Consider the following 25,889-nt stretch of genomic DNA (forward strand, 5'->3'; position numbering starts at 1 on the left):
CACTGATATTTACTAGCTTCTTTCAACAGTTTCCAAATGGGATTCATGTAGATATATTGAATAGAACAGACTGTATTTTGATGGTGAACTTCTACATATTTACATTGAAAACTGCTACATATTTCCATTGAAAAATCACTGCAAAGTTTAAGGTTACCATGGTTGCTGTTGCTTCTTAAGAGTCACAGAATCACAGACTCATCTAGGTTGGAAAAAACCTTGAAGATCATCCAGTCCAACCATTAACCAAGCACTGACAGATCCCAACTACACCATATCCTTAAGCACTATGTCAACCCGACTCTTAAACACCTCCAGGGATGGGGACTCCACCACTGCCCTGGGCAGCCCATTCCAACGCCTAACAACCCGTTCTGTAAAGAAATGCTTCCTAATATCCAGTCTAAACCTTCCCTGGTGCAACTTGAGGCCATTCCCTCTTGTCCTATCACTTATTACTTGGTTAAAGAGACTCATCCCCAGTTCTCTGCAACCTCCTTTCAGGTAGCTGTAGAGGGCGATGAGGTCTCCCCTCAGCCTCCTCTTCTCCAGACTAAACAACCCCAGTTCCCTCAGCTGCTCCTCATAAGACTTGTGCTCCAGAATGTTCACCAGCTTCACTGACCTTCTTTGGACACGCTCGAGTAATTCAATGTCCCTTTTGTAGTGAGGGGCCCAAAACTAAACACAGTAATCGAGGTGCGGCCTCACCAGTGCCAAGTCCAGGGGTAAGATCACTTCCCTGTCCCTGCTGGCCACACTATTTCTGATGCAAGCCAGGATGCCATTGGCCTTCTTGGCCACCTGGGCACACTGCTGGCTCCTGTTCAGCTGGCTGTCAATCCACACCCCCAGGTCCCTCTCTGACTGGCAGCTCTCCAGCCACTCCTCCCCAAGCCTGTAGCACTGCTGGGGGTTGTTGTGGCCGAAGTGGAGCACTCGGCATTTGGCCTTATTGAAGCTCCTACAGGTGGCCTCAGCCCATCACTCCAGCCTGTCCAGGTCTCTCTGCAGAGCCTCCCTACCCTCGAGCAGATCAACACTCCCACCCAACTTGGTGTCATCTGCAAACTTACTGAGGGTGCACTCGATCCCCTCGTCTAGATCATCAATAAAGATGTTAAACAGGAGTGGCCCCAAAACCGAGCCCTGGGGGACACCACTTGTGACCGGCCGCCAACCGGATTTAACTCCATTCACCACAACTCTTTGGGCCCGGCCATCCAGGCAGTTTTTTACCCAGCAAAGCGTGTGCCCATCCAAGCCACGAGCAGCCAGTTTCACCAGGAGAATGCTGTGGCCTTACTGAAGTCAAGGTAGACAACATCCACAACCTTTCCCTCATCCAATAAGCAGGTCGCCCTGTTGTAGAAGGAGATCAGGTTTGTCAAGCAGGACCTGCCTTTCATAAACCCATGCTGACTGGGCCTGATCATCTGGTTGTCCCGCATGTGTTGTGTGATGGTACTCAGGATGAGCTGCTCCATCCCTTGCCTCCACTGAGACGGCAGGGTGAGGGTCGTCACTGGCACACCGGCCCACAAGGTCTCGTAATCTTCCTTGGGGCTTATACTTGGGAGTTCCAGTTTTGTCCCCTTCTCCCTTCAAATCTAGTTTAAAGCTCTCTCAATGAGCCCAGCTCACTCCTGCCCCAAGATCCTTTTCCCCCTCTGGGACAAGTGCATCCCATCTGATGCCAAAAGTCTGGCGTCCTGTATACTAACCCATGATTGAAAAATCCAAAGCCCTGCCAGTAACACCAGTCTTGGAGCCACAGGTTCATCTGTTGAGTTCTCCTGTATTCTTCCTCATCCATCCCTGCAAGTGAAGGGATGGAGGAGAACACTATTTGTGCCCCCAGCTCCTTAACCAGTTTCCCCAAGGCCCTGAAATCTCTCTTCATTTCTTTAGGACTTCTCCTGGTAATATTGTCACTACCTACCTGAAAAACCAGGAGAGGGTAGTAATTCTTGGGTCTCACTAGAGTGGAGAGTTTTGCTGTGAGGTCCTTGACCCTGGGCCCCAGGGAGGCAGCAACTTCCCTATGAAGCGGGCCTGATCTGCATATTGGGCCTTCGACACCCGCCATAATGGAGTCACCCACTACAATGACTCTTCTGGGGTTCTTTTCAGCATTGGTTTTAATACCTGGTCTAGAGCGACCCATCCTTGGTGGACCTTGGTCTTCCTCCTTTTTTGACTCATTTTCTTTGTCATTCTCTGCTTCATTCATAAGTTCCAGGGCCTGGTATCTGTTGTGAAGGGACACCGTGGAGGGTGAGGGACGTCAGGAGTGGATTTTTCTGTTTCCAGCGTCCCCCATCTCTCAGGACCCCTCCTTCTGTCTGGTAACAAGAGGGTGAGAGATTGCCTTGTTTGGAGCCTCCATTTGCTCCTTTTGTTTCAGGGGTGCTAGGGTGTTACTCCACCGATCAATCTCCCTTTCACACTCCCTAATACTTCTTAATCTTGTGACCTCTTCTTTGAGTTCTGCCACCAGGCTGAGCAGGTCATCCAGCTGATCACAGCGCACACAGGTGCTGTCACTGCTGCCCTCCGGCAGGACTGACAGGCTCAGGCACTCCCTGCAGCCGGGGACCTGGACTGCTATGTGTTTGCGTGGCAGCTCCATCTGGGTCACCACGTTCATTCTGGTGGTGGTTTTGACATGAGTGGAGACCATGGTTCAGTCTACTCGTGGAGGACGATAAGATGAAACTATCTCAGATAAGTTCTAGACTCAGATGGACTGTGCCCTGTCCGCTCGCCCTGCCTGCGCAACTGCCATGCCGCAGCCTTCTGCCGTGCCAGGCCCCGTTCGCCAGCCCTGTTCCCCCGCGCTCCCTGGCGGCTGCTCTTGTACATGAGGGGCGTGGGGCGTTGTCTCTCTGGTCTCCGCCCACTCTGAGTCCCCTCTGCCCTCATTCGCAGGTCACTCTTCCCACTCGGGGTGAGGTGACTTGAGGCTCTCCCCCTTCCCTGGGCTTCTGCCTTCTCGTCTTGCTGTTTTGCTGTGGGTTTTTGATGCTTTCAGAAGGGTCCCCTGCTGCTATCCTCCTCTTTGGAGCCCCTCAGCAACTATTTACATTCGATTCCCGTGCTGTTTCACTTCTCAATTCCACAATTTCTTACTTTCTTGCTAATGCATCTTCTCCCAGGGTGAATTCTTAAAATAGTAAATGGGATTTCTATCTTAGTCACTTGGATTTACCAAATTCCTTTTTCTCTTTCCCTTGTCGTTTTCCCTGTATCTTGTGCAGTACTTTTGCTTTCTGTGATTGTCCCTTTCCTCAGTTGGAGTCTTCTCAAAGACACTTCTTCCAGGAAGATTAGCTACATAAACTCTCCATCTTAAGTGTCTGTTTCTGGTTTGGCATTGGCATAGTTTAGTAACACTGTGCCTTCCAGTCACCTAGTTTGTTACACTTGTGATTGGTTCTCACTGAGATTGCTAGCTGAGCCATCTGGATGATGTGATGGGACTCTACCTGTCTGGTGTATTGTTCTGGATACTCCATGACATGACCTCAGAGAACAGCACAACCAGGAGGATTTCTCAGCTGAAAGGATCTGCACAAGCTACATTTCAAACATTGCCAGAGGAATTCTAAAAGCTTAGTAGCATCTGAAACGGTTTTCAATCATTCCGTGAGGAACAGGAAAAGTCTTTGTAATCTCCTTCTTGGCATAGTGCTGTAGCGCAACATGTTTTACTAGGATTTTATGTGTCCCAAGAAAGCACCTATGCATACTTCTGTGCTTATGCCATGAAATCTGCTGCTATGGAAATAACAAAACCAGTCTATGACTAAGAATGGGCAAAACCATTCAGGCAAAATAGTATCCAGCCTCAATTTCCATTCAACAGTCAAAATTAATTGTAACCATTTTCATGCTTTATAGTGGCTTAATATCTTTCCTGTATCATTAAAGTCTTTTAGCCCCTTATATCCAATGCACACAGGCTACAGCTCACCCAGTTCAATGCATAATTTGGGCACAGCAATTCCAGCACCATGTCTGAGAAATCAGATTAAACTAAATTAGATTAAATTATCCTTACTATTCTTTGCCTTCTCTTGCTTCCTTTAAATTTCTTGGCACAGAAGCATTTTCTAGATTAATTGCAACACTGACTGCACCACCTTCCTCCTAAACATTAAAACTTCAGATTATTTATTACTTCTGACATGTAGAGTGCACTCTGAGGGTTAACTGAATGGAAACCTTCAGATCAGGGGTAATTTAAAAAGAGCAACAGCATCTTCCAGCTGAGTGTGTCTTGGGTCCTGCTGTCTGAGCAGCTTCTCCTGCTGGAGGAAAGAAGCTGATCTCACGCAAACAACTGTGGGAGAACAGGTAAGGTAGGCTTGCTGTGTGTTCACAGGCATGTGTATCTTCTCTTCTGGATATCACATTTTCTTTTACTGTCAGGGATTTTACTGTGTTATATACGCTTCCTAAAGTTAGTCCCTTGGAACCAAAGAATGAGCCCTGTCTTCCAGTATCTCTATCTCCAGTTAAGATAAAAGGCTTTAGACGACTGCATTGTATGAGACAAATCCCACTATTAAAAATAGGTGTAACATCCTATCAATAACTTTCTCATGGTAATGTAATTTGAAACCAATGGCCAAAATTACTTCTTAAAGGAATACATTAAAAAAGGATTATGATTATAATTGATCTAAGCATTTATCTGTCTCACCTTCCTATTTATTTAATTACCATGGATTTAAGTATGATTGCAGAACATCCTTAACTAAGGATGCTTTTCTCTTTATAGAATAGATATAAATATTTAACCCTCTGTTCCGTGATGAGCCCTACACACAAATGCTCAGATCACTTAATGGTTTCCTAGGAGAATGAGATTATATAGAACTGTCAAGACTGGGTATTTTAGAGGTAAATATGGATATTGTGCAAGGCTAGATGAATAAAACTAACAATGTTGACATATTCCAGAGTCTAAAGACAGAAACTATTGAACAAGACAAAGCCGCACTTCTCCTCAAAATAGCTGAAGTACCATTTCTTCTTTGAGTTACAAATTTATTATACAATCAAAAAGACAAGAGCTATTTTGAAAAATCTGGAAACATTAAGTTTTTGAGTTAAATGATAAATTGCCTGTTTAGTAAGTGTCTATATACTTTCACGAAGAGGAAAAGCAGATACTCTTTCACTCTGCCAACACACCATAGAGAATGTACCTGCCTGGAAAATTACACAGTACAAAAACATGGATTAATGTGATGTAAAAAATACAAAGTCAGATAAAGTGTGTTCCCATAAAGATGTCCAAGACCAAGTTGTCATAATAATAATCAACGTGCCACAGGGTAAATTTTTCAGAAGTGTTCATGTAACTTACAATGCCAGTCTTGTTTTCAAGTTAAAGTTTCTTTAGAATTAATAATGTCTTTTACAAAGGAATTATTTTTCTCTGATGCACATACAATTATTACAGAAATAGAATTTACCACCCTAAATCAGAAAAGTCAGTTTTGAAAATTTCTCCTCATTGCTTAAGGGCTTGTAATGCAAAGACTTTGCCTTGGTATAGCTATAGAAAGAATGATGCATTCCTCATACCAATTCTTTCTACTACATGTTGTTGCAAAAAGTTACTAATGAAGTTAATCATGACACCATCACACCCTAGTATATAAGGAAAAGAGAATTGTGAAAGACCAGAAAACCGGAATAAGACAGAAATCAGAATGCTAACATGATACAACACTAAAATTCATCAATTTCAGTTACCACATGAATCAAATCCTCTTTAATAAAACAGATATAAGGACAGGAAACAATGTAAGGATATTAATGCAGTTTTCAATGAGATGTTTTTATAAATAAGTATTAAGTTTAGAAACCCATGATGATTTCACAGAGGAATTTTAGTCATATTAACTCTTTTTACCTGTTATAGTTGCTTTGTTAATAGATGGTTGGTTACACATTGGTGATCGTCTGTTCAAAAGAAAAGGAAAAAAGTATAAGCCTGATAAACTCACAGATGACTGAATCCTTGAAAAATGTAACACAAAATACATTTCCTTGGGAAATTATTTGCGACTGGAATATGCTGGCATTGCCAAAGAAAAAGTTTGTTTAGAACAGATATTTCTTTCTGGTGTAGAAGGGAATTCACAACTGACCCTGAAAAATCTCTGCAGATTCCAAAAGAGGAATATTTTAGGAATGTACAAGTTCATTAAAAACCTGCCTAATCATATCTAGCTTGAAGTTTGATTTATAAACATAGTTATCATTACTCTAACATGGCTTGCACTTCCCACATTCTCTCACTTGAAATACTTCTTTTAAAAATTATTTTTCACTCTATTATTTTGTATACACATTTCACACATTATTTTGAATATACCTTTCACAATAATCTCAGTGGACTGTTATGCCCACGAAAGAAAGCTAGAAGTTGCTGGATTGACACAGCTGTGTAGGGATTTGTGGATGACTGCAAGCAAGGGCCACGTAAGGTCTGCATATTCCAACCAAAGGGGCTAGAAATATCTTTTAGTGGCACTGCATATGCAACAGTAGGCAGCTGTCTTTGGAATGTTAATTATTTCTAAGTTCTAGAGACACACATTTTGGGTGAGGGAAATGGCTCCACTACAGAATTTGCCAGTATAACTAATGTTAATGTTAACTATGACGCTGTAACACAACTGAAACAAGATTATATAATGTCTCATTTATAATCATGAACTACTGTGGATAAGCGGGGTGTCATTATCTTGGATGAGTTAGAGTTCTAGGTTCAGATCATGTGAATAGTTCACAATGAGTGTAGCTGTCTTCCCACTTTGGTTCATTTGCAAGACTCAGACTCTGCCTGAATAATCATCTTTGAATGATCTTTGACATATTACTAATTTATTGAAAATCATATAAATTGCACAAAACCACTCCAAGTTTATGCAAGGACAGCAATGCAAGAGCAATTAGTAGTCAAGGGGGCTGTTGTCTCAGCTATCAAGTATAGCATCTTCAGGGGATTAATAAACTCATTACTCATCCACATATTTTATGCAGGTTTGGTGGCACAGACTGAAATCTGTAACATCTAATTGTTATTCTTAGTTTACATTTAAAAAGTATCATTGCAAAAAGTTCAGTGGCCAAAAATTGACACTCACTTGCTGGGTGCCCGATCTTGTAAATTAGTTAATGCAGCAAAGTTATTCCGTACAGTACGCAGGCTGGCCAGCACCTGGAACAGACAAAATGGTTTCAGTCTAAATTTCTGCACAGGTGAGACTGAGTTATCTCCATTCCACTGTGCTCAAAGAAAAGGAAAGGACATTGCAAAACAATTGTAAAAGGTTTCCAGGGTTGGTTTGTTTGAAGACTTTGACCAGTATTTAACAATAATGTGTCTGTAATACAAGGACAAAAGTTTATTTCTTTTTTCTTTTTTTCTCATAAACAACTCATTATTTGTTTAAAGGCAGACTTACTTGAAGAGGAGGAACGTTTTTCACAGAATACTACTTAGTCCTTTAAAATTACTGTAAAAGCATTCATGTTTGGAAAATAATAGCCCATTCAAGCCTCATACTTCATGCATAAGAAATTATTACAGAATCTTCTATTTGCAGTTCAGCCCCCACAAACCTCAAAGGACAAAGGTAAAGAGATTGTCTAGACTGCCAGGAAAAATAAGTGGGTCCTCAAAGGGGTGCAGTTGATTTAGGGACTTAGTGCAGAAGGCCAGAGTAAGAGGAAGGTATCACCTGAGCAGGTGGGAAATGTCTGCAGGTTCTTACAAGTTTTGCACATTGGGAAAGACAACATAAATGAACTACTTCCTTTCTGGACTTAATTTCATGCAAGATAGCAGTTAGTGGAGGCAGTAGAGGTGTGTCTTCTTATAAGTGGAATAGGCACTCTCTTCTGAAAGCAGCTGGATAAATACAACAAATATTGTACCATGTAAGGATAATAAGATACACCTCTCCAACTAGGGGGAGGCAGTTCAGCTGATGTCAGAGAGAAACCATGATTTTTTTGGAACCAGACTGGGAATGGGAGAAAGCAGCAACACTAATCACTGATGTGTCTTTGCAGGAGTTGCCCATCGTTGTTTCTCAGCCCAGATTGGGCTGGTTCCCTGGTGAACCTGTCCTAGGAATAATAAAGGCAGGAATGGGAATTTGGGTTCTAGAGGTCTGAGTTGCAGAGGAAACAGCCCTCACTTCATAGCCCCTTAAATTTATACATGAGGGTAGGAAGCAGGTAGGAGGCTGGAGAGAAAAGGAGGATTTAGTGAAAGCTTGTAACAGAAAATATTCAGGAGTTACTAATGACTGGGAGTGTTCAAGCTATTGCAGGTAATTCCCAAAAGAGTTAAGATTATAAAAATAAAAATACATTTGTTGTCTAATTACACAGGATTAATTTCATTAGGTTTTAATTTCCAAAGATCAGGAGGCAAACTCACGTATTTTGCATTCAGCGTGGAATAAAAATAATTATATATGCCATCAAATTTGCATGCCCAGGGTACAGTGACACTAACAAATATTGTATGTAGATGTTGGATATACACAGATGGAAAATAGGTATGAACTGAACAGAAGGGGAAAGAAGATTTTGGCGTTCAGAAGTTCAAAAATGAATACATAAAAACAAAGAAAAACTGCACAAGTATGAAAATACTGTAAAAGGAAAGGATGAGTTGAAGATGAAAGGAGAAGCATAAATGAAAAAAGGTTAGTTAAGGTAAGACACACATTTTAGTGTCTGCAGTCCATTTGCAGTTCAATTTGGTCAATCTTCCTGGGTTCAGTTTATGTGTGCCAGGATGATGAGACAGCTTGTATGTGCTAGTATTATCAGAGAAACATACCCAGAGCTGTCTCAGGCCATGAAAAGATGTAGTTGGTTTTCCTGGCTGCAAGTTCCTACTCAGTAAGCCCTGCAGGACTCAAATTGGCCATATAGTCAGGTGCACTGAGAATTGGGAGCACGTACAAAGGTAGCTGAGTGACTCCACAGTGAGTGATCTCAGGTACATCATACGTATTTGCTCTGCCTCTGCTGAACTGCTACGAATGACTCTGTACCTGCTGTATAGGGCTGAGTTTCAGAAGGATTAGTAGGCTAGACATGATGCCACGTGAAAACATGGACCTCGCTGAGGTACATGTTGCATCTGAAATAACTTGACATTTAGCACCTAGGGTGCTGGGGAAAGAAGTGTGCAGACCTGCAAGGTTGCTCAGGGCCAGTTACAAGTGGAGGCTGATAAGCCTTGCTGGACCCACGATCGGTTCCCTGATGAGCTGCAAGGGAGTCTCTCTACAGTGCTCACCACTATGCACATTGACCAGATTCTTCCACTATCTGAAATAGTATGAATCTCTCCTTTTTCAGAAAGCAGACTTGACTGTTTGGTTTGTATGATGTCCTTTATTTGTTCATCTGGCAGGTGACATAACTGTTTTGTAGGTCCAGGAGTGAAATGTCTAGTACCTGCCAAGCATCGCAGCTGCTTTAGCATACATGCACATATTTCGACAGTTTCTGCAAGTGCAAGGCATCCCCACATACATAGCAATGAGTGTAAAAGTGACAACAAAAACTCTGGCCATTGGCTACACTGTTGCTAAACAACTTGATTTATTGTATAAAGGTATTAATATTTATAAGTCTATTATAGTATAAGTACATAAAATAGTAGTTCAGTTTTTCATTATAATTTGGTTTAAGTGACAGTTTCTCTGTCCACAGAGATTCCACTTGTGCTTAGTGTTTCTACAGTAAGATTTGCGAGATAAACCAGTCACCTGCAAACCTCTTCAGGTTTAATTGCTAAGTAAAGAATATTATTTTCAAAATCAAGTTCCATACGAACAGTTGCAAGTTAATTACAAAATAAAACTTTTTTGATTATAAAAACCCTACAGAATTTGTTGTTACATTTCAAATAATTTTATTTTAAAAAGTGAAATTCTAAGAAAAATTACAGCAGTTGCTTTGTATTATAATATAGGGAAGTGCAACTAATAATATACTTGTAATATATTTTTTAATTTTTGCTTACAAAATTCCATTCTGGTAAAAACAGTAAATTATTTTGTCCTGGGGCCAGATTCTATGTGGGGCACACAGCAGTGGACCTTCCTCCAGTTAACAAATCCAGCCACACTTCCATGGTGATGTGCTGAATAGAAACTGAAGTGCTGAAATTGGAACTATTACTACCAGGTGGCTCATGATGAGATGAACAAACCTGATCAACTGAAGAAAATACGAATGGTTTGAAATAACTGGAACGTGTTCCACATGCCATGATCTACTGCCACTAGGAAGCCCCGAATGGACTAAAACAGTGCTTTTGCTGTTTGCAACAGAAAAATGCATCTACATGAAGAAATATTGCTGTAGGAAGATATTAAAAGGGTAGTCTGTATGATGCATAGATGTTGTGCTGGCACATTGGATCCAGTTTCCTAAGTCCCGAGTGAGGTCCTAATACTGGTAACCTAACTCAGAGGCACGGGCCCTGTGCATAGCTGCAGACACAGTCTGTGAGGAGGCTATACTGGGAGATGGGATTTTGCATATTCTAATCATTTTTAGATAAGGGCTACATTTTTCCTAAGAGTCTAATCAGATGTCACTTCCCCTCTATTAGGCACACTCACTCTACTGCATCTCAATTCCCCCTGTGTCAGGGAATGTGATATGTGAAAACTCACCCTGTGAGTGCTCTTTCTCCTGTTCAATGCAGATGAAAACAGGTTGATTTAAACCACTGCTAACAGGGTTTTGCACTGAAATACTAAAAGCTCTCAAATAATCAATTACAGGACCTTGGTGCAAGTAGCAATAACATTCAACTGCTCCTCCTCTAATTGTCGAAGCACATCGATCAGCAACAACAAGAACCCAAAACTGCCCTTAAAACAAATAGGGTGTTTTGAACCAGGAAAAAAAAAACGTAAATGGGGTGTAATATTTGCTGTTTTTCCAGGCATACTGAAATTGACTTACCTATGTGGCATAATTTGTAATAAAAATTCACATGACGGTGAACATGAACTCAAATATAGTAAATATTATTGGATTGCCTGACCACCATACAATTTCTATTTTTAATGCGCTCAAGAGTTAGGGTTTTTATGTTTCCTGAGGAACTAAAACCAGAAGTGGTTTTACTGTTTTTTTCCCCTTCTTTTTCCTGTAATTTCTACTCTTTCATTATTGTTGAAGTATATTTACCATTTGAGAGATCTTAAAGTATTCTTAGAAAAAGCCCTGGCTTAATCTTTTCTCTGCTAATAAAAGATGATGGTATTCTTCATACTAAGGATTTGATCAGAGAGTCTTATAAACACTGTATCCTTTTACAATATAATTAAAAGTATAATAACCTACTAAATTACTGATAATTGTTTTAATGGCTTATTAGACCAAAGCAACCTGCATATTGAGACTGAAGTTGGATACCTTATTCTTATTTTAGACTGCTGTGTGACTCAGTCTTTCTATTTCCATTTACCTTTAATCACATATGACTTCCAGATTTGTTTTTTCCCCCTGTACTTGCACTGAATTAACTTTCATTCCTATCTATTACAGGGTAAAACCTATCACATCCTGAATTTAAGGAGTATCAATGTTAACTCTTTATACATGGTAAAACAGCTCTACTGCTAAAAATTGTGGAGTTTCTAAATTGTGGAGATCTAAATGATATAGAATTTTGAGCTGATATTTTATAAAACAGAATCTGAATGGAAAAAAACAGAGATGCTTATGTAAAGGAACGTCAGTATTCTGGGTAAAACTCTCCTCACATCTAAAAATTACCCTGTACTGAATGAATAAAAGATGTTCAAAAAGAGAAATTGTAATTGTAAAAAGCAGGAGAGTAACAGCACGGATTTGTCTTTATCATGACTGTCTGCTATGATATTTGAAGAGATCAGTCAAAGGTGCTTATCGTGCTGTTGCACTTCAACTTTTCAGATAATCAAAAAGCATTGAAAAAGAGGTATAGATTAAAAGAGTGAGAAGTTTATGACTTTCTGTTTAAACAGTTTTTTCCTATTTCAAGCGAATATATCTTATAAATGACGGAAAACAACTGGTTTGGCCATTTGGCCTTTAAATTGCAAGATTGTGTGAGAAATATGGCAAAATTGTGCCTACCTGAGCAAATGGTGTCACAATCAAGTCATCTCCATGTCTGAAAAAATGAGCAGAGTTGTAAGTTAGGTATTAGTGAAAACTTATCACACTGCTTCAACAGAAAGAAAATCAGGTTTTACAATGCACTATAGTTAATTCCAGTTTTGTTCTGCAGTTACTCACTACTGCGGCTTTACACATTCTTTGAAAAGTAAGTATCAACTTAATAATTGCCCAACTGCCTGGCATGTCTATGGGATGGCTGATGAACCAGCTGGTTTCTGCTCTGCCAGTTGGGCAGGTGACTGACTGCCCAGGACCCACCTGCAGAGATTTCATCCCAAAGGATGGAGGTGAAAATACCAAAAGCAACCCCATTAAGGGTTCAGGTTTGTAAGCACTGGACAGACGAGTAACTGCAGACAGCTGGGCAGCACATCCCAGAACAAAAACCTAGTAAAACTTTCAAACTGACTCACACTTCTGTAGCTATAGGGTGTGTGACCAAGTGTGTGATGTTGCTGTGGCAACCTCATCCACATGGGGTGACGTATGGGCAAAGTGCTGGGATGACGCACTCTAGGGGAGAAAGGAGAAAGGGAAAGAGGGGTTCCTTTGCTCTGGCACCAAAATCTGCTACTGGAAACCATTTCCAAAAAATATAGTCTTGTAAATGCAAGTAGGCTGAAGGGCTGTTGAGCTTAAGAGTAGCATCTGTAGCACTGAGGATATGGAGTCAGACCCCTCCAGAGGACCACAGGGACAGGGGGAGTTTTCAGTTATCATATCTAGTGTATGGCAGCAATCAAGATGAAAACAAATTTTCCAGACATAAACCCAATGTGACTCTGTTTTAATTCTCCTCTATTTGCCTACAGTGAATTTCTTGTGATGAGTTACAAGTTGCAGGTTTCAGCAGGAATTGTCATTGCTCTTGTGCTATTCTAATGTTATTTAAGGTTTAGCATAATATATGAGTATTTAACAACAGATTTCAAGTACATGAAAATGTATTCAGAAAAAGACTGATAAATGGAGAAATATGATTCGTGTTTGAGTTGCTACAACATCATTTTTATAATTGATATACTGTCTACCAGACAGCAATGTTTTTGCAAGACCTAATAAAAAATATATTGCAAGACCCTAAATAAAACAGCAGTTAATACAACCAGAGGGACTTTAAGGATGAAACAAAACTCCCCAATATTCAAAATGTTAATGCTTAATATCTGTGTAGCTGTTTTTATTACCATCTCTTTTGTTCCTGCTAGTTGAAAGAGAGAAATGGAGTTTTACAGACTTTGCGGAACAAGTCTACACTTTAAACACTCTTTGCAGGAGTGGTTGGAATATGGTGTTGATTCAGGTGAAACCAGAGTCCCAGCCTGGCCGGAAAGCATGTAAGCCTGATCCTCACACCAAATGACAAGAAACATGGCAACATGGGAGGAACTCAGAGGCTTTAATTGCCCAGTGAAGCCAAATTGAATCGGTTGTTATAGACATCATGAATCAGCCCAGGGCATTAAGAGGGGAGTTAATGACCAGCTGGGTTTAGTACCTCTTCATGTTTTCACTGGGTCATGAAAACATCAGGAAATGCCTTGGACTATCATTTCTGATCAGGATTGCTTAATGAGTTACACAGCTACACAAAGGCTTCAGCAGAAGATAAGCCACATCCATCTCTTCCTTTCCTGTTCTCCACTTGAAGAGCCATAGTGTGAATATGTATGCTACCCCACTTCCAGAAAAATTATGCTCTTTGTCTTCAAATTCTGTGAAATGGTATTATCTGCTGTGTAACAGCTGGCTTACCTTTTCCTCAATAAAATCTGTTAATTTCTTTCCTTTTATAAAGAATATTTTTGCTATTTGTGTATAGCTACTCCATGTTCTCTTCTGTTTTGACACTTAAAAGAGGCACAGCTGTGTAGCGCAAGGAATCCTGTGTTAGTCATCTGAATGACTTGTGCAAAGATGGAAGAGTCTAAAGCCTCAAGTAAATTATTTGCCTGTCCTCCTCACGCCTACTCACTTTATCTGTTACTCAGGTTGTTTAGGCAAAAAGCAAACAAAGGGTTGAGCAAATTCTGAGAAATGAGTGTGGTTTTCTGAGCAATCAAATTCTGCACAGAAACTGTTTCTAACATTAATATGCAAACCCATTTTTGACTAATCTAAGTCTAATTCCCACATTTGGAAATGATGAAGGGGTAGAATCCTGGAGATGGAAAGTTTTACAAGTAGCAGCAGCACTGGATGAAGAACAATAATATTAAATTGTTTCTACCTGTAAATAAGCCAGATAGAGTAGAGCTAGTTCTTCCTAGTGTCAGAAGCATCTGTCAGTGACAAACACTGAATGCCCAACATTATGACACAAATGCACAAAATATTCATTAGTGCTTCAAATTTCCAGGCAACTGCTATAACATAGTTATTAACTGTCAAAGTGCAGATTGGCAAAACCTTGAAAATAGGATGGTCCTTCTTCTCAAAATCTCTGGTGGACTTCCTTACTGGAGGTGGTACTTTCTTGCTGTTCTTCCCATTCAGTGCCCCTGTTTGCCACGCCTTGAATGCGGAGGCACTTTTAGGAGACAAGTACATGTTTCTGGGCTTTCTGCCCTGGAGGTTTTTTTCTTTTCTATAAAATTGCATGACCCCACTCCTCTAATTTTCAAACTTGAGCTCTTGCTGGACTTCATTTCATTGGAGAACACCGATAAAATACTGTAGCTTTATTTTTTAGAGACATTATTCAATATTAATTTAATGCACTGAAATCAACCCAGGATTTAATTTTCACTTTTCAAATGCCCCTTGTGTCAAGAGCAACAATTCCAGAAATTATAATTATTTTGGTGAAAGTGTGATGCTGAAAGTACAGATATCGACAGCTTTCACAAAGCAGTTTAGCACGCACCAGACACTCTTGAATAGAAAAGCAATTGTATAGTGTGGTGAGTAATCTTTAATCCACCTTGGATCAGGAAATCTGGAAAAGGTGAGAGTGCTCAAAAAGGGAGCAGGTATGTCTAAAGTGGATATATTATTTTTTGTATAGAAGTGCAAGAACGTATGATTCAAGCAAAGTGCCATTGATCCACAGTGTACCGTGATGTAGTAAGCACTACAACATGTAAGTGTCCTGATGTTTTCTTTTCAGATGATATGGAAGCTGATAGATGATTCTCTCTGGATTCTAGACAGGACAGTGCCACACATCTATATACAGAAGCAGCAAGAGGCAATGTAAACCCTGTGCAATATAGCACAAACTTCTATATACAGAGCTGTTAACTCTTAAGGTTAGAAGAAATTGTTCACATCAGTGTTAGACTCCGTTAACTAGAATGCCTGGCATACTTCACATCTTCATTTTTTAACAGAAAGACAGATTTGAAAGCAGCATAATTTTAAAATTATCACATCTACCACCATCAAAAAAGACTCCTAAAGCACACAACAGTCCACATAAGATGAATCGATATTACATAAAATACAGGCCAAATTTCTATTATCAGACTAAAGATTATGTAACTCATTGCAAGTTATTTACCATGTCAAAATGATGAAGCCTGGCCTTCTGCAAATTTTGTGGGTTTTGCTTCCTAACCTTTCCTATGGGACATACTTGAACTCACTCCATATAACCTATGATGGTCCCCACCCTGGAGAAGAGTGCTATGCTAAATCAGAAATTAGATGAACATGTTCAACTGACTGTTGCCAAATAAAAAGTACAAAAATTCTGCTTCCTTTCCTCAAGATTGACGTTAATTTGTTTCTTCTATCCCAATTACAGAACAGTAATTAACTTTGCCCCCACTAAAAAGGAACTTAGAGGTGCATGCACGGGCAGACAGAGAAGCAGACAGAGAAGCAGGCAGGAAGATTAACACAAGGATAGAAAGAGTGCATAACCTTTATTTGTTAATTAAGTTGGGTAATTTAATATAATCATCTAATAAGAGTAGCTAGAGAGTCATTCTGCAGACCTGCTAGGATACAGTTAAAAAAGAGAGGGTGTTTTTTAATGTGGTCAGAAAAAAGTCAAGATACCAATTAAGAAGAAGTGAGTCCCAGACCTTAGAGATCACTAGGAACATTGAGTCTGCACTTGCCAGTGTGCAGCTTCACCAGGAAGGTCCTGAATAAGGTTTGTCTTTGTAAAGGCCACAGTAAACTCAGTTTAAGACTTTCTAGACACACATGAAGAATACCAAGTGAGTGGTCTTGAGGACACACACTGCAGATGGGAGACATAAACAGGATAAATAAGAGCTCTGTCTAAATAGAGGGGGCGGGGGGGGGGAATGTACAAAACATATTTACACCAATTTGACATATACCTTTTCACAGACAAGATATAGTCAAAATAAATTCCTAGTTAACCTTGATACAATTTTTATAGGATAAATTAGAAGACTAACGGAAGTAGTGGAATTAGAAGTGGAATTAGAAGTGGAAAGAATCCTAATGCTTTGTACCAGTTTAAAACATGATCATACTGGTTTGTCACACTCTGTTTGAATGAAAAACTCACTTATTTCCCCAGGATAAGTATTGGCTGAGGATGTGGGTCAGGCTTTAAATCCAACTGGCATAGTCTGTGTTGGATTCTCTGGCTACAATCTTGGGACACAGCTTATTTGAAAGAATAAAGCTGCCAACAGACTTTGAAAAGCCTAGGGCACAGTGGCTGTCTGGAATCCCTGAACTGTGCTCCACAGCAAGGACTAAGGCTTTTGTCACATTGTTACAAGAATTTACTCCATTTTTACACAGTTGTACTTTGGCTTTTTTATTTTTTATTTTTTTTAATATAGAAACATAGCAAACATAAAAGCAAGGAAAAATCCATACTGTCTACATACAACGTACAAAATAGAAAAGAAGACGAACATGAAAGTTCTTTTCTGTTTGAACAAGAAAAATGTATTGCAGCCTCCTTTTTCAGTGTAAACATCTAAATTTGGATTAAACATGGCATCCATTCATTTCTGTACACAAGGCTGATTCAGACTTACTGTCCAATAACATGCTATAAATACAACTTAGATGAGACATTTGTGTTTTGCTTGCACATATGCTGGAATACAAATATACCATGTGCAAAACCACAAATGGAGAACAGAGTGTGAAGTGATTGTTTACCCTATTTGCTAGGATTTTTTTTTTCTTACTTCATAGTGTTTTATAGAAGTCAAATAAACACACAAAGAACAAATGAATTAGGAATGATGAAAATATGCATGCTGCTCAGATTCAGATTTTAGCAACAATGAAATCTGATTCTACATTGCACTATGATAGAGTAATGGAAACATCATGTAATGATACTAATCAGCAGAAGCTATGCTCTAAGGACAGTGTGCAGGAGGGGTGGTTGGCTGCTGCATGCAGTTTGCACTTTATCATCATCCACATTTGGAGAATCCGAAGGGGCTGGTTTGCAATACTGATTTTGTGGAGTCTGAAATCACAGTGCTCCAAGTTAGTTTATTCTTCAGGAATAGTGCTTAAGTCATGTCACCTAAATTTCTAAAGACTTCGAAAACAATTTTGTAGTCCTAATATGAGGCCTGGCTCCAAAAGCTAAGACTGACTGGGGATTAGAGGCACCCTCTCAAAGTTGTGCCCACATTATGGGGTGTGACAGAAACAGACTTACAGCTTTTCCCAGAGAGTCATGGGTTGTCAGTGATTTCCATCTCACTGAAAGGCTGAGAGCCATTTGGGGGATGATCAGGCATCTAAGGCTAGAGACTGTGGGCAGGTTGGGATTTAGGGTTGAGAGAGCAAGCAATTGAAATTGTTGATGGAGTCATGAGCTACAGAGGAGGGAGTTGTTTTTCCCAGAGCACTTCTTTAATTCTGGGAACATGTACCTTAAAGGATTTTTACAAGAGCTACTTGAAACCACTTGTTCTACCACACAGTAGACGAAATTAGACCCTGAATGAAGCAGACTCTTGTCAGCTATTGTCTGAGTGTTTCTGAACACCACATTTTTCTATAACACCGTGCAGTTATGTCCTCTTGATACTTCTAATACAGCAACAGAGCTTGCCCTAATTAGTCAAAAGTATTGCTGTAATATTAGGAGTTCTGGAGTGTTCTTTCTACTTAATTTCGACTGAACTTAACCAGATAGAAGAGGATTGGCTCAGAAAAGCCGCAGTCCCTGAGATGTCCATTATCTCAGCCAAAAGGAAGTCTGGTTATAGTAGTTCTTCTTGGACTATCTGACTAAACAAGTTAGACTTAGGAAGACACATCAAAGGGAAAAATCATGTCTCTAGCATAAATCTTACCAGCAAATACTTCATATGTGTGTGTTTCCAAACACCCCAATTAACTTCATATGGAGCACAAATCAAGTTACTCCACTATGGCATGTTGATGAAGAAAACAGTACTTCGTGCCTTATGACCAGAGATCCAAAAGACAGCTGAAAACAAGCATGAATTATTACACGTGGCTAATACACACCAAGCTATGCCATGCACTGATGTACCTGGAGCTTTCCAGGTATAACAGATATTTTGTACAAGGAAGTACTTTTTTCATGCCACTTTTTTAGCATGTCAGTTCCTCAAAATACATTTTACTAGGCTTGAAAGAAGCCTTTGAATACTTGGAGTCTGCTCTGTTGAAGTCATCAGTGTTAGGCTGCCCAAATTACCTTACTTCCACTTGAACTGGATTAGCACCCAAGGTAAGGAGCTTTCTCAGTACTTGGAAAGATACAGACTAAAGGACTGAAAAGGAACAGTGAATAGTAAGGCGTTTTTAAATCAGTATTTTGAGATTTAATCCAGGCAGTATCAGAAGTGTTATCTGGTTATCTGTGTACCTTACTGTGCATCACCAGGATCATATCACGACGCCTGTGCTTTCGAGCAGACTAGAAACAACAGACTTTGCTGGGTGACAAGGGCAACTAACTATGTCTCAGTGATGGTGATCTGAACCATGACCCATCAAATTCAGAGGCTTCATTGAGGATTGCTGGATGGGCTGGAATCAGAATCAGCGGACGAACTCAAAGAACGGAAAATATTACTATTTTTCCCCATTCCATATAATATGCTATAAGAACACTATCAGACTTCTATCTCCATAGCACCTTTGGAAGGTTCAAGGAAGATCGAGGTCTCTTGTGCTTAGATGTTTTCCAAAGAGACTGCACTTGCACATCTGACTAGGGTAATCTGCCTGAGGAAATCATCTAGGTACTGATGTAGTGGGCCATCACAGAAGGATGCCAGCATGATGTGCAAGATATGAAAACACAGGACAACTCAAGAAATCACCTGTATCATATTGCCCCAAACAGCCACCCAGCTTCAATGCTTTAATCCTAGCAGACCATTTAGATGACAGAAGAATGGTAGACAACTCTGAGCAACTGGCCTGCAATAAGTCTGATAGAATTATTCAGTCCTAAAGAGAACAGAGCATGGACTTGCCAGAGTGTTTCACTGGCATAGGTAGTTTTCCTTCTGCAGCCTGCCTGGGGGTCACTGAGGCAATGGTAAGAGAAAACAAGCCACTGCAGTGCTGGGGTTTGGTTTGTGCGTTGAAGGAGGAGCTGGATTAAGCCAGAGGATGTAGGACTTTGAACCAGAAAAGAGCTGAACTCAATCAGAGGAGTCCAGGCCAATTCAGCAGTGCCATTGTTGGGACTGTTCATACAACAGAAATGATCATTTAGCTCTAAGCAAGGTTGTAAAACAAACTGGCATCAATGACTAGAGGATAGGTTTGCTCTCTGCTCAGGTTAGAAAAAATTAGTGAGTGGGTGTGCACACATGACTGGAAGTAATTTTATTAATAAATCCAAGTTAGTGCTGCTTAATGAGTTACTATTAATTAGTTTTGATTGCATTAGCTGACACATATAAACTCTTACCTTGTTGCAAATGAAAATAAAATGTATTACCTTGAACTGCTTTTAAGCAGCAGACATTTGGTTGCTTCCTTGTCCCTGCCCTGTATGCTAAAGTGTAGAGAACTGATATGAATGTGTTACTTCTGAAGAATATGTGACTTTCCATGTGAATCTACTACTGATGCAGGCAGAAAGAATTCCTCTCTAAAAGGCATGAGAGCAGAGCTGCTGAGAACAGCACCTAGACAAGGTAACATCGCAGCCTGAGCGAGCTTGCTCTCAACCAGCCACAGGAAGATTGACTCAGCTTCAAGGTTTAGCAAAAAGGGCCCCCTAACCAAATTCAAAGGCCTCTAAATGTATGTACATGTGAAGAAACAAGAAAACATCAAGAAAAACAAGGCAAAACCATCAGAATTTCAGACTGTCCATTTTCAGGGAACAAGCTCTACAGCTAACATGGCATTAGCACCACTGCAAGCATACGGAGGGTTGCTTGTGCCCTGAGGGGTAAAATAAGAAGAAATGCTCTCCTGGGTTGTGAAATATATTCAGCCTGTGCACGTAGGTGATACTGAGATGGAAAAAGAGTCTAAGAGGCATCTCCAAAAACATTCAGGTCCCTCTTACAAAGTTCCCTTTCTCCACACTGCTTCCACCTTTCAGTACTGTGTGCACATGTGCACATACAGAGCACTCATCCTCCCTCCTCTCCACTGCAGATCTGCATAGCAAACCCAGAGATGACTGGTGGTGTAATGTGGCTGCAATCCCAGCTAAGAATCAGTTTTGATACCATGTTTTTAATAACATGCCACCTTCAACTGAAGAGGTTTAGGAATGAAGTTTGCTTTGTTTAGCACAGGAGCAGTAACTTGCCAGTTTGTTTCAAACACCCATTAATTCCAGAAGAGGGAAAAAAATAAGCCTGACATGGTAAGTGTTTGAAGGGGAAGTGATGTGTTTAACAACTGAAAGCTATATTTGAAAAATTATTAAGTTTTACCATTTGGACATAAACCCAATAATGATTCTGTAATGTCTGAACAGAAGATAAAATCAGTTTGTGTTTCATAAAAGAAATCCTGATTCAACAACCATATTAGAACATAGGCATATTAGAACGTAGGCATATTAGAACACCTCAGAATCTACTAAATTAAAAAGCATATCAAAAGAAGCCTTCTCAATGCGAAAATATTCTCTTTTTGTTTACAACATAACTGATTTCCTGAACAACAAATGAAGTTAGCAGAAACTTTATTTTAATTTAAGCAAGCTGGATATTACTGTGTTTTGGATTCCATTTGTGAAATGTCCCAAGCAACTGGAAAGGACACAGTGGTATTTTTTCAAAACGTTTTTGTTTGTGACTCAGAAAAAGATTTTCAGTGACTTACTAATTATTTAGCTTAATTTAAGCAGCAACCTGGATTTATACAATTTAAAAGATCTTAAGAACAAAAAAGCAAAACCCAATGAAGCAAAATATTGGCCTGTTTTTCCTAAAGCCATGTAAGTACATTTCTTTCCATGGACAAATAAATGTCTCAAGCAACTTAATACATTTTCTCATTAAAAATTGTTTCTAAGCTGAAGCACACATGGAAAATGTATCTTAAGAGATTTTTTTTAAAGCAGGCTGGACTTTGAAGTTTAACTGGCTCTTTTCAGACAGTAATATCTGTGATATCACAGATTCTGAGAAAATAATCTGATTTATCATAAGGAATTTCAACAGCAGTTTATGTGGAAAGACAATTATTTCTAATTTTTTAAACTGAGTGCAATTACTCTGCTCAGTAACTGCATGTCTTTTCTGCTCTCCTAAAGTCTTGGCCATAAACTTTCAGGAAAAAGGGTATTTTTCTCCATAACTTCAGATACGTACTCACAGCATTTTATTAATAAATCCAGGTCTTCTCGGCTCAGAAACAGATGAATAAACTGTATCACCAGTAATTTGGCTTCCTGTTCTGGATGAGAAAATATATCCTCATTTCACGATTTTATTGGCATATTAAAGGCTTGGGTGAACCTTAATAACTGTCCAGGTTTGTCATCTTTGTCTGCCATTATTTTAAAGTACATTCCCTTTATGAATCTGATCCAGATTGAATACAACGAAATTTTTTAAAAGCTGAGCAGACTGTTGAGAACTGGGAAACATGTGTGTGAACTTACCTCAAAAATTCTCTCCTGGCAGTTGTTCCACATGCCAGTTAAAGGTATATTTCAGCCTGTTTGCAGCTTCAGGTGAGGACCAGACCTGCCAGTCACTGACAGATAAGGGAACTCCCTACACTAGAATTTTCCTTTATTTAAGGTGACTTGTTCAGCCAGAATAATTCCGTTATTCTTTATTCTTTGCAAAATTACAGAATATTTTGGCTTTATTTTGGAAAAAATACCCACACAAATTAAAAATCCCACAACTGTTTCTCCAGCTATTGAAGAAGGGCATAATTAATCCTGACAAAACAAATCTTTGTATGTCAGTATCCATGTTTATCAGACTACAGAGGTTCCTTTTGTTCCAAAGTAGTCCACATTTGTGTTTTATTATTCAAAGAGAGGATTTTTAAATTATTTTTGTTTAGGTAAACATGGAGCTAAGTTTTACAGATATGTTTAAATACAGTCTACAGAGCAGCACATCCTCTAGAAGAAGGCAGGATAATACTGTAGTTACAGGGAAAAAATCCTGGAGTAAATTGCATCCTCTTGACATTTGTTTTACCATGGACAGCAGCAGAGGGATGTCACTATCTATAGAAGGTACTGAGAGAATAGCAGTAGGTGACCACTTTGGGGAATGGGTATACTGGGGGCTGCTTGGCCACTTCGCAGATCATCAGACCAATGACTCTGCAGTTTCCTATGGTCAGTGTCCCCTGGCTGGATACTGGTGCTTGAAAGATGGAAACAAGGCTTAATAGAAATTAGCAATTTTTGTGTAATTATACTAATTAGAGGTTATATTGATATTTCACCTGATTGAGGAAAGAGTGCTGAGCGTCTCTAAAGAAGCCCATAAAACTCCCCACACCAGCTACTTTTTACTGAGTGAGATTCAGTTGGCCAAGTCCTGGAAAGACCTGGATGTTGCGCCCGAGCTGTTTCTGTGACCTTGTGGAAATGGGAAAAGGGTAGACTTAAGTATTGCTTGTTGTCACATAGCTTTTCCCCTAGGTACATTCAGAAGACATAGCAGAGCTTAGACAGACTTCTGTAGCGAGAGTGTCTTGGTCCTCTGGTCTGGCCTGCTACACTCTGGTCTGCTTCTTCAGGATCACAGAGGACTACACATGCTTTTCTTCCTTTAGAGTAGCAGTTAAAACATGGGCTCTGCCACTGCCACTGGATTGCTTATTGGCTTCTTTCTAGTGTTCATAAGAGTGCTAATGATTTAACTGAAGAATCCACTTTTTAACCTGGTCAGAGACCCACTTTTTGCTAAAATTGTGATTCTCTACTATTGCTCTCTTAATCAGGGCAGTGATCCCTCAGCAAGAAAGGGATAACAAGTGTTTCCACTTCTGCCTCTGTCTGCATTTGCAAGTTCTAAGCAGCAATAGCAGTTCAAACAGGTGAGTATTAAGTAAACAAGCTACCTCTGCAAGACACCCACAAAGCTCCCTACTTCACTGATGTCTTCAGACGTAAACCTGACAATTCTTCCAGTACAACACTGATCATTTTTTTCATCTTTCAGCTAGCTTCTGTTCCATTTTTGATCTGTGTTGCAACAGTGCTGTTGGGGACTTTTAAAAATTTTCTGTTCTTTGTTCTGCTTCCCTTTAAACTTGTTTTCCAGTCTCTCATCACAGATCCTACCCTGTAATTCCTCATATTGGCTCACTCATCCTCACTGGCTTGTTCGTTCATTTCTCTTTCTCTTGCACATCCTCACCTACCTGCTGGAAATCCCATAGCCAGGCTTCACAATGCATCTGTGCTCTTCCTGCATCTTCCAATGCATCTTCCTGTCTAAACCACCTGCCTCTCCAGTTCACAACCTTGAATGGCTTTTTCTCATCTCCTCATATGATCTCCATGTTCCGCTTTTTTCGTCTCTAGGACCATGCTATTTATTCCAAGAGATAATTGAAAAAAATGTTACTGACTCCCACTTCTTCTTGTTTTTCCTTTCTTACCATACAGCTGCTTTTTCTGCCTCTTTCAGTGCCATAACTGCACCCACATTAGTCCCACTAACGTTCTCTTATCTGAGCAGCCTTGCACTCATCCTGTCTTTTATACTTTTCTGTAGCTAATCTGGCTCTTCATTTTAAAATATACTTTAGTCCTGCTGATTTTAAAAAAGCTTTCCCCTTCTCTGCCCTGTTACTTTCCATCTCAACTCACTGAATTAAACTCCCCTTGGTTGCTCTGTGAGGTTTACTACTTTGGGCATAGGGACTCATGTTGTACCTTCACCTGGGGTTAATATCTGACTATATTAGTTTCTTGGTTGTCATTTGATGCTTTGACTTGAAGTTGTTTGTGGCAGAGCCTATCTTTTTATCTTGGGTTTGCAAAGAACTGAGCATGACTGTGTTCCCTTCCTCAGCTGGAGCTGCCCAAATGATGACAGAATGATGAATTCAGTATGTTAACACTGCCATCCACTGGCTGTCTTCTATCATGACTTTTTTATATATTTATGTCTATATTTTTATATTTTTAAATATTTATATTTTAATATATATTTTAAGATATTTAAATATATTTTTATGTATTTTTATATTTGACTTTAAAACTTGAAGTTTTGTTTGTTTCATCTGCTCCTACTGAAATGGAATGTATTATTGTAAGCACACTATTTGAGAGTAATGGAAATTACAGAAATCTTTATGGTATGTTCTGTCCAAATACAAGATGCATGCCTTTTTCTTTGTATTTTGCTTTACAAAGTGAAATATTGAGGTTGGTAACTCAAGTACTGAAGAATCAGGAGATTCTAGGTTAAACTGTTATGCACAATTAATTCACTTGCATTACCTAAATTACGTGTATGTTTTGTAATATTCTTCGTTCATACTTAAGAAACATGCAATAACTAAAATTAAGCATGAATATAAATACAAAAGGGAAATAGGATAATTTGGGAGTAATCTAAAATTTGTGTAATACTTCCCCTGACAACTCTTACAGCCTTCACCTCATTCAGGAATGTCCTGAACCGCAGTGGTTTCTCTATTTTAACAATCTTCAGTGGCTTTCCCTTCCATGAGCACATACAGTTTCTCCTTGAACCCATATAGACAGAGCTTTGTGGCATTTTTTCTTTATCTTTCTTTCCTCACCATTTTATCTTTTTTCACTTTCTCCTCTTTTATTCCTTGCTTCTCTTTACTTCATTTCTGTGACATTATAATTAGGCTTACTGAGATATGAATAATACTCCATGGTTAAAACAACTTGCCTTTTACGTTTCCTAATGTACTCCCATACTAAACAAGGACAGGAATATCTTAGTACAACAGCTCTTCTGTGACAGGAGATTCTGAAAATCTATCTAGATGTGAGGTCCAATAAATTTTATACGCAGATGTGTTTTACGAAAATTTTGAAAGGAAGAATAGATACAAATATCAAAAGGAAAAAGTGTGCTTAGTGTTTCAGTAATTCAGTTGTTTATCCAATTTACTGCCAAGTGCTGAAATATTACCCAGAATTCTAGGAAATGCAGAAGTGGAATATGAGTTCAAGGATGGAACACTAATTGAATTCTTAATTGGGAATGACACATATAAGCAACACAGTGACCTAGATTGCCCTCCTGAATGTAAAAATCTTTCTAAAAGGT

At 39.5% G+C, this 25,889-nt stretch overlaps 1 protein-coding gene across 8 annotated transcripts in view; it reads right to left on the reverse strand.

Moving 5' to 3' along the window:
- PDE4D (phosphodiesterase 4D) overlaps positions 1–25,889 on the reverse strand; it is a 421,789-nt gene that overhangs the window by 98,442 nt on the left and 297,458 nt on the right. For 5 of the 8 annotated variants that reach the window (XM_074855370.1, XM_074855371.1, XM_074855374.1 and 2 more), the window contains exons 3-5: positions 12,193–12,229; positions 7,170–7,243; positions 5,930–5,979 (exon numbers count right to left, since the gene is read on the reverse strand). In XM_074855370.1, coding sequence (XP_074711471.1) covers positions 5,930–5,979; positions 7,170–7,243; positions 12,193–12,229 — 161 coding nt within the window. Of the gene's footprint in view, positions 1–5,929; positions 5,980–7,169; positions 7,244–12,192; positions 12,230–23,994; positions 24,165–25,889 lie in introns of all 8 variants that reach the window. The other 3 variants (XM_074855375.1, XM_074855377.1, XM_074855376.1) reach the window with 3 other exon arrangements.

Source organism: Strix uralensis, chromosome Z (genome assembly GCF_047716275.1).
Source record: "Strix uralensis isolate ZFMK-TIS-50842 chromosome Z, bStrUra1, whole genome shotgun sequence".
Classification (NCBI taxonomy): Eukaryota; Metazoa; Chordata; class Aves; order Strigiformes; family Strigidae; genus Strix; species Strix uralensis.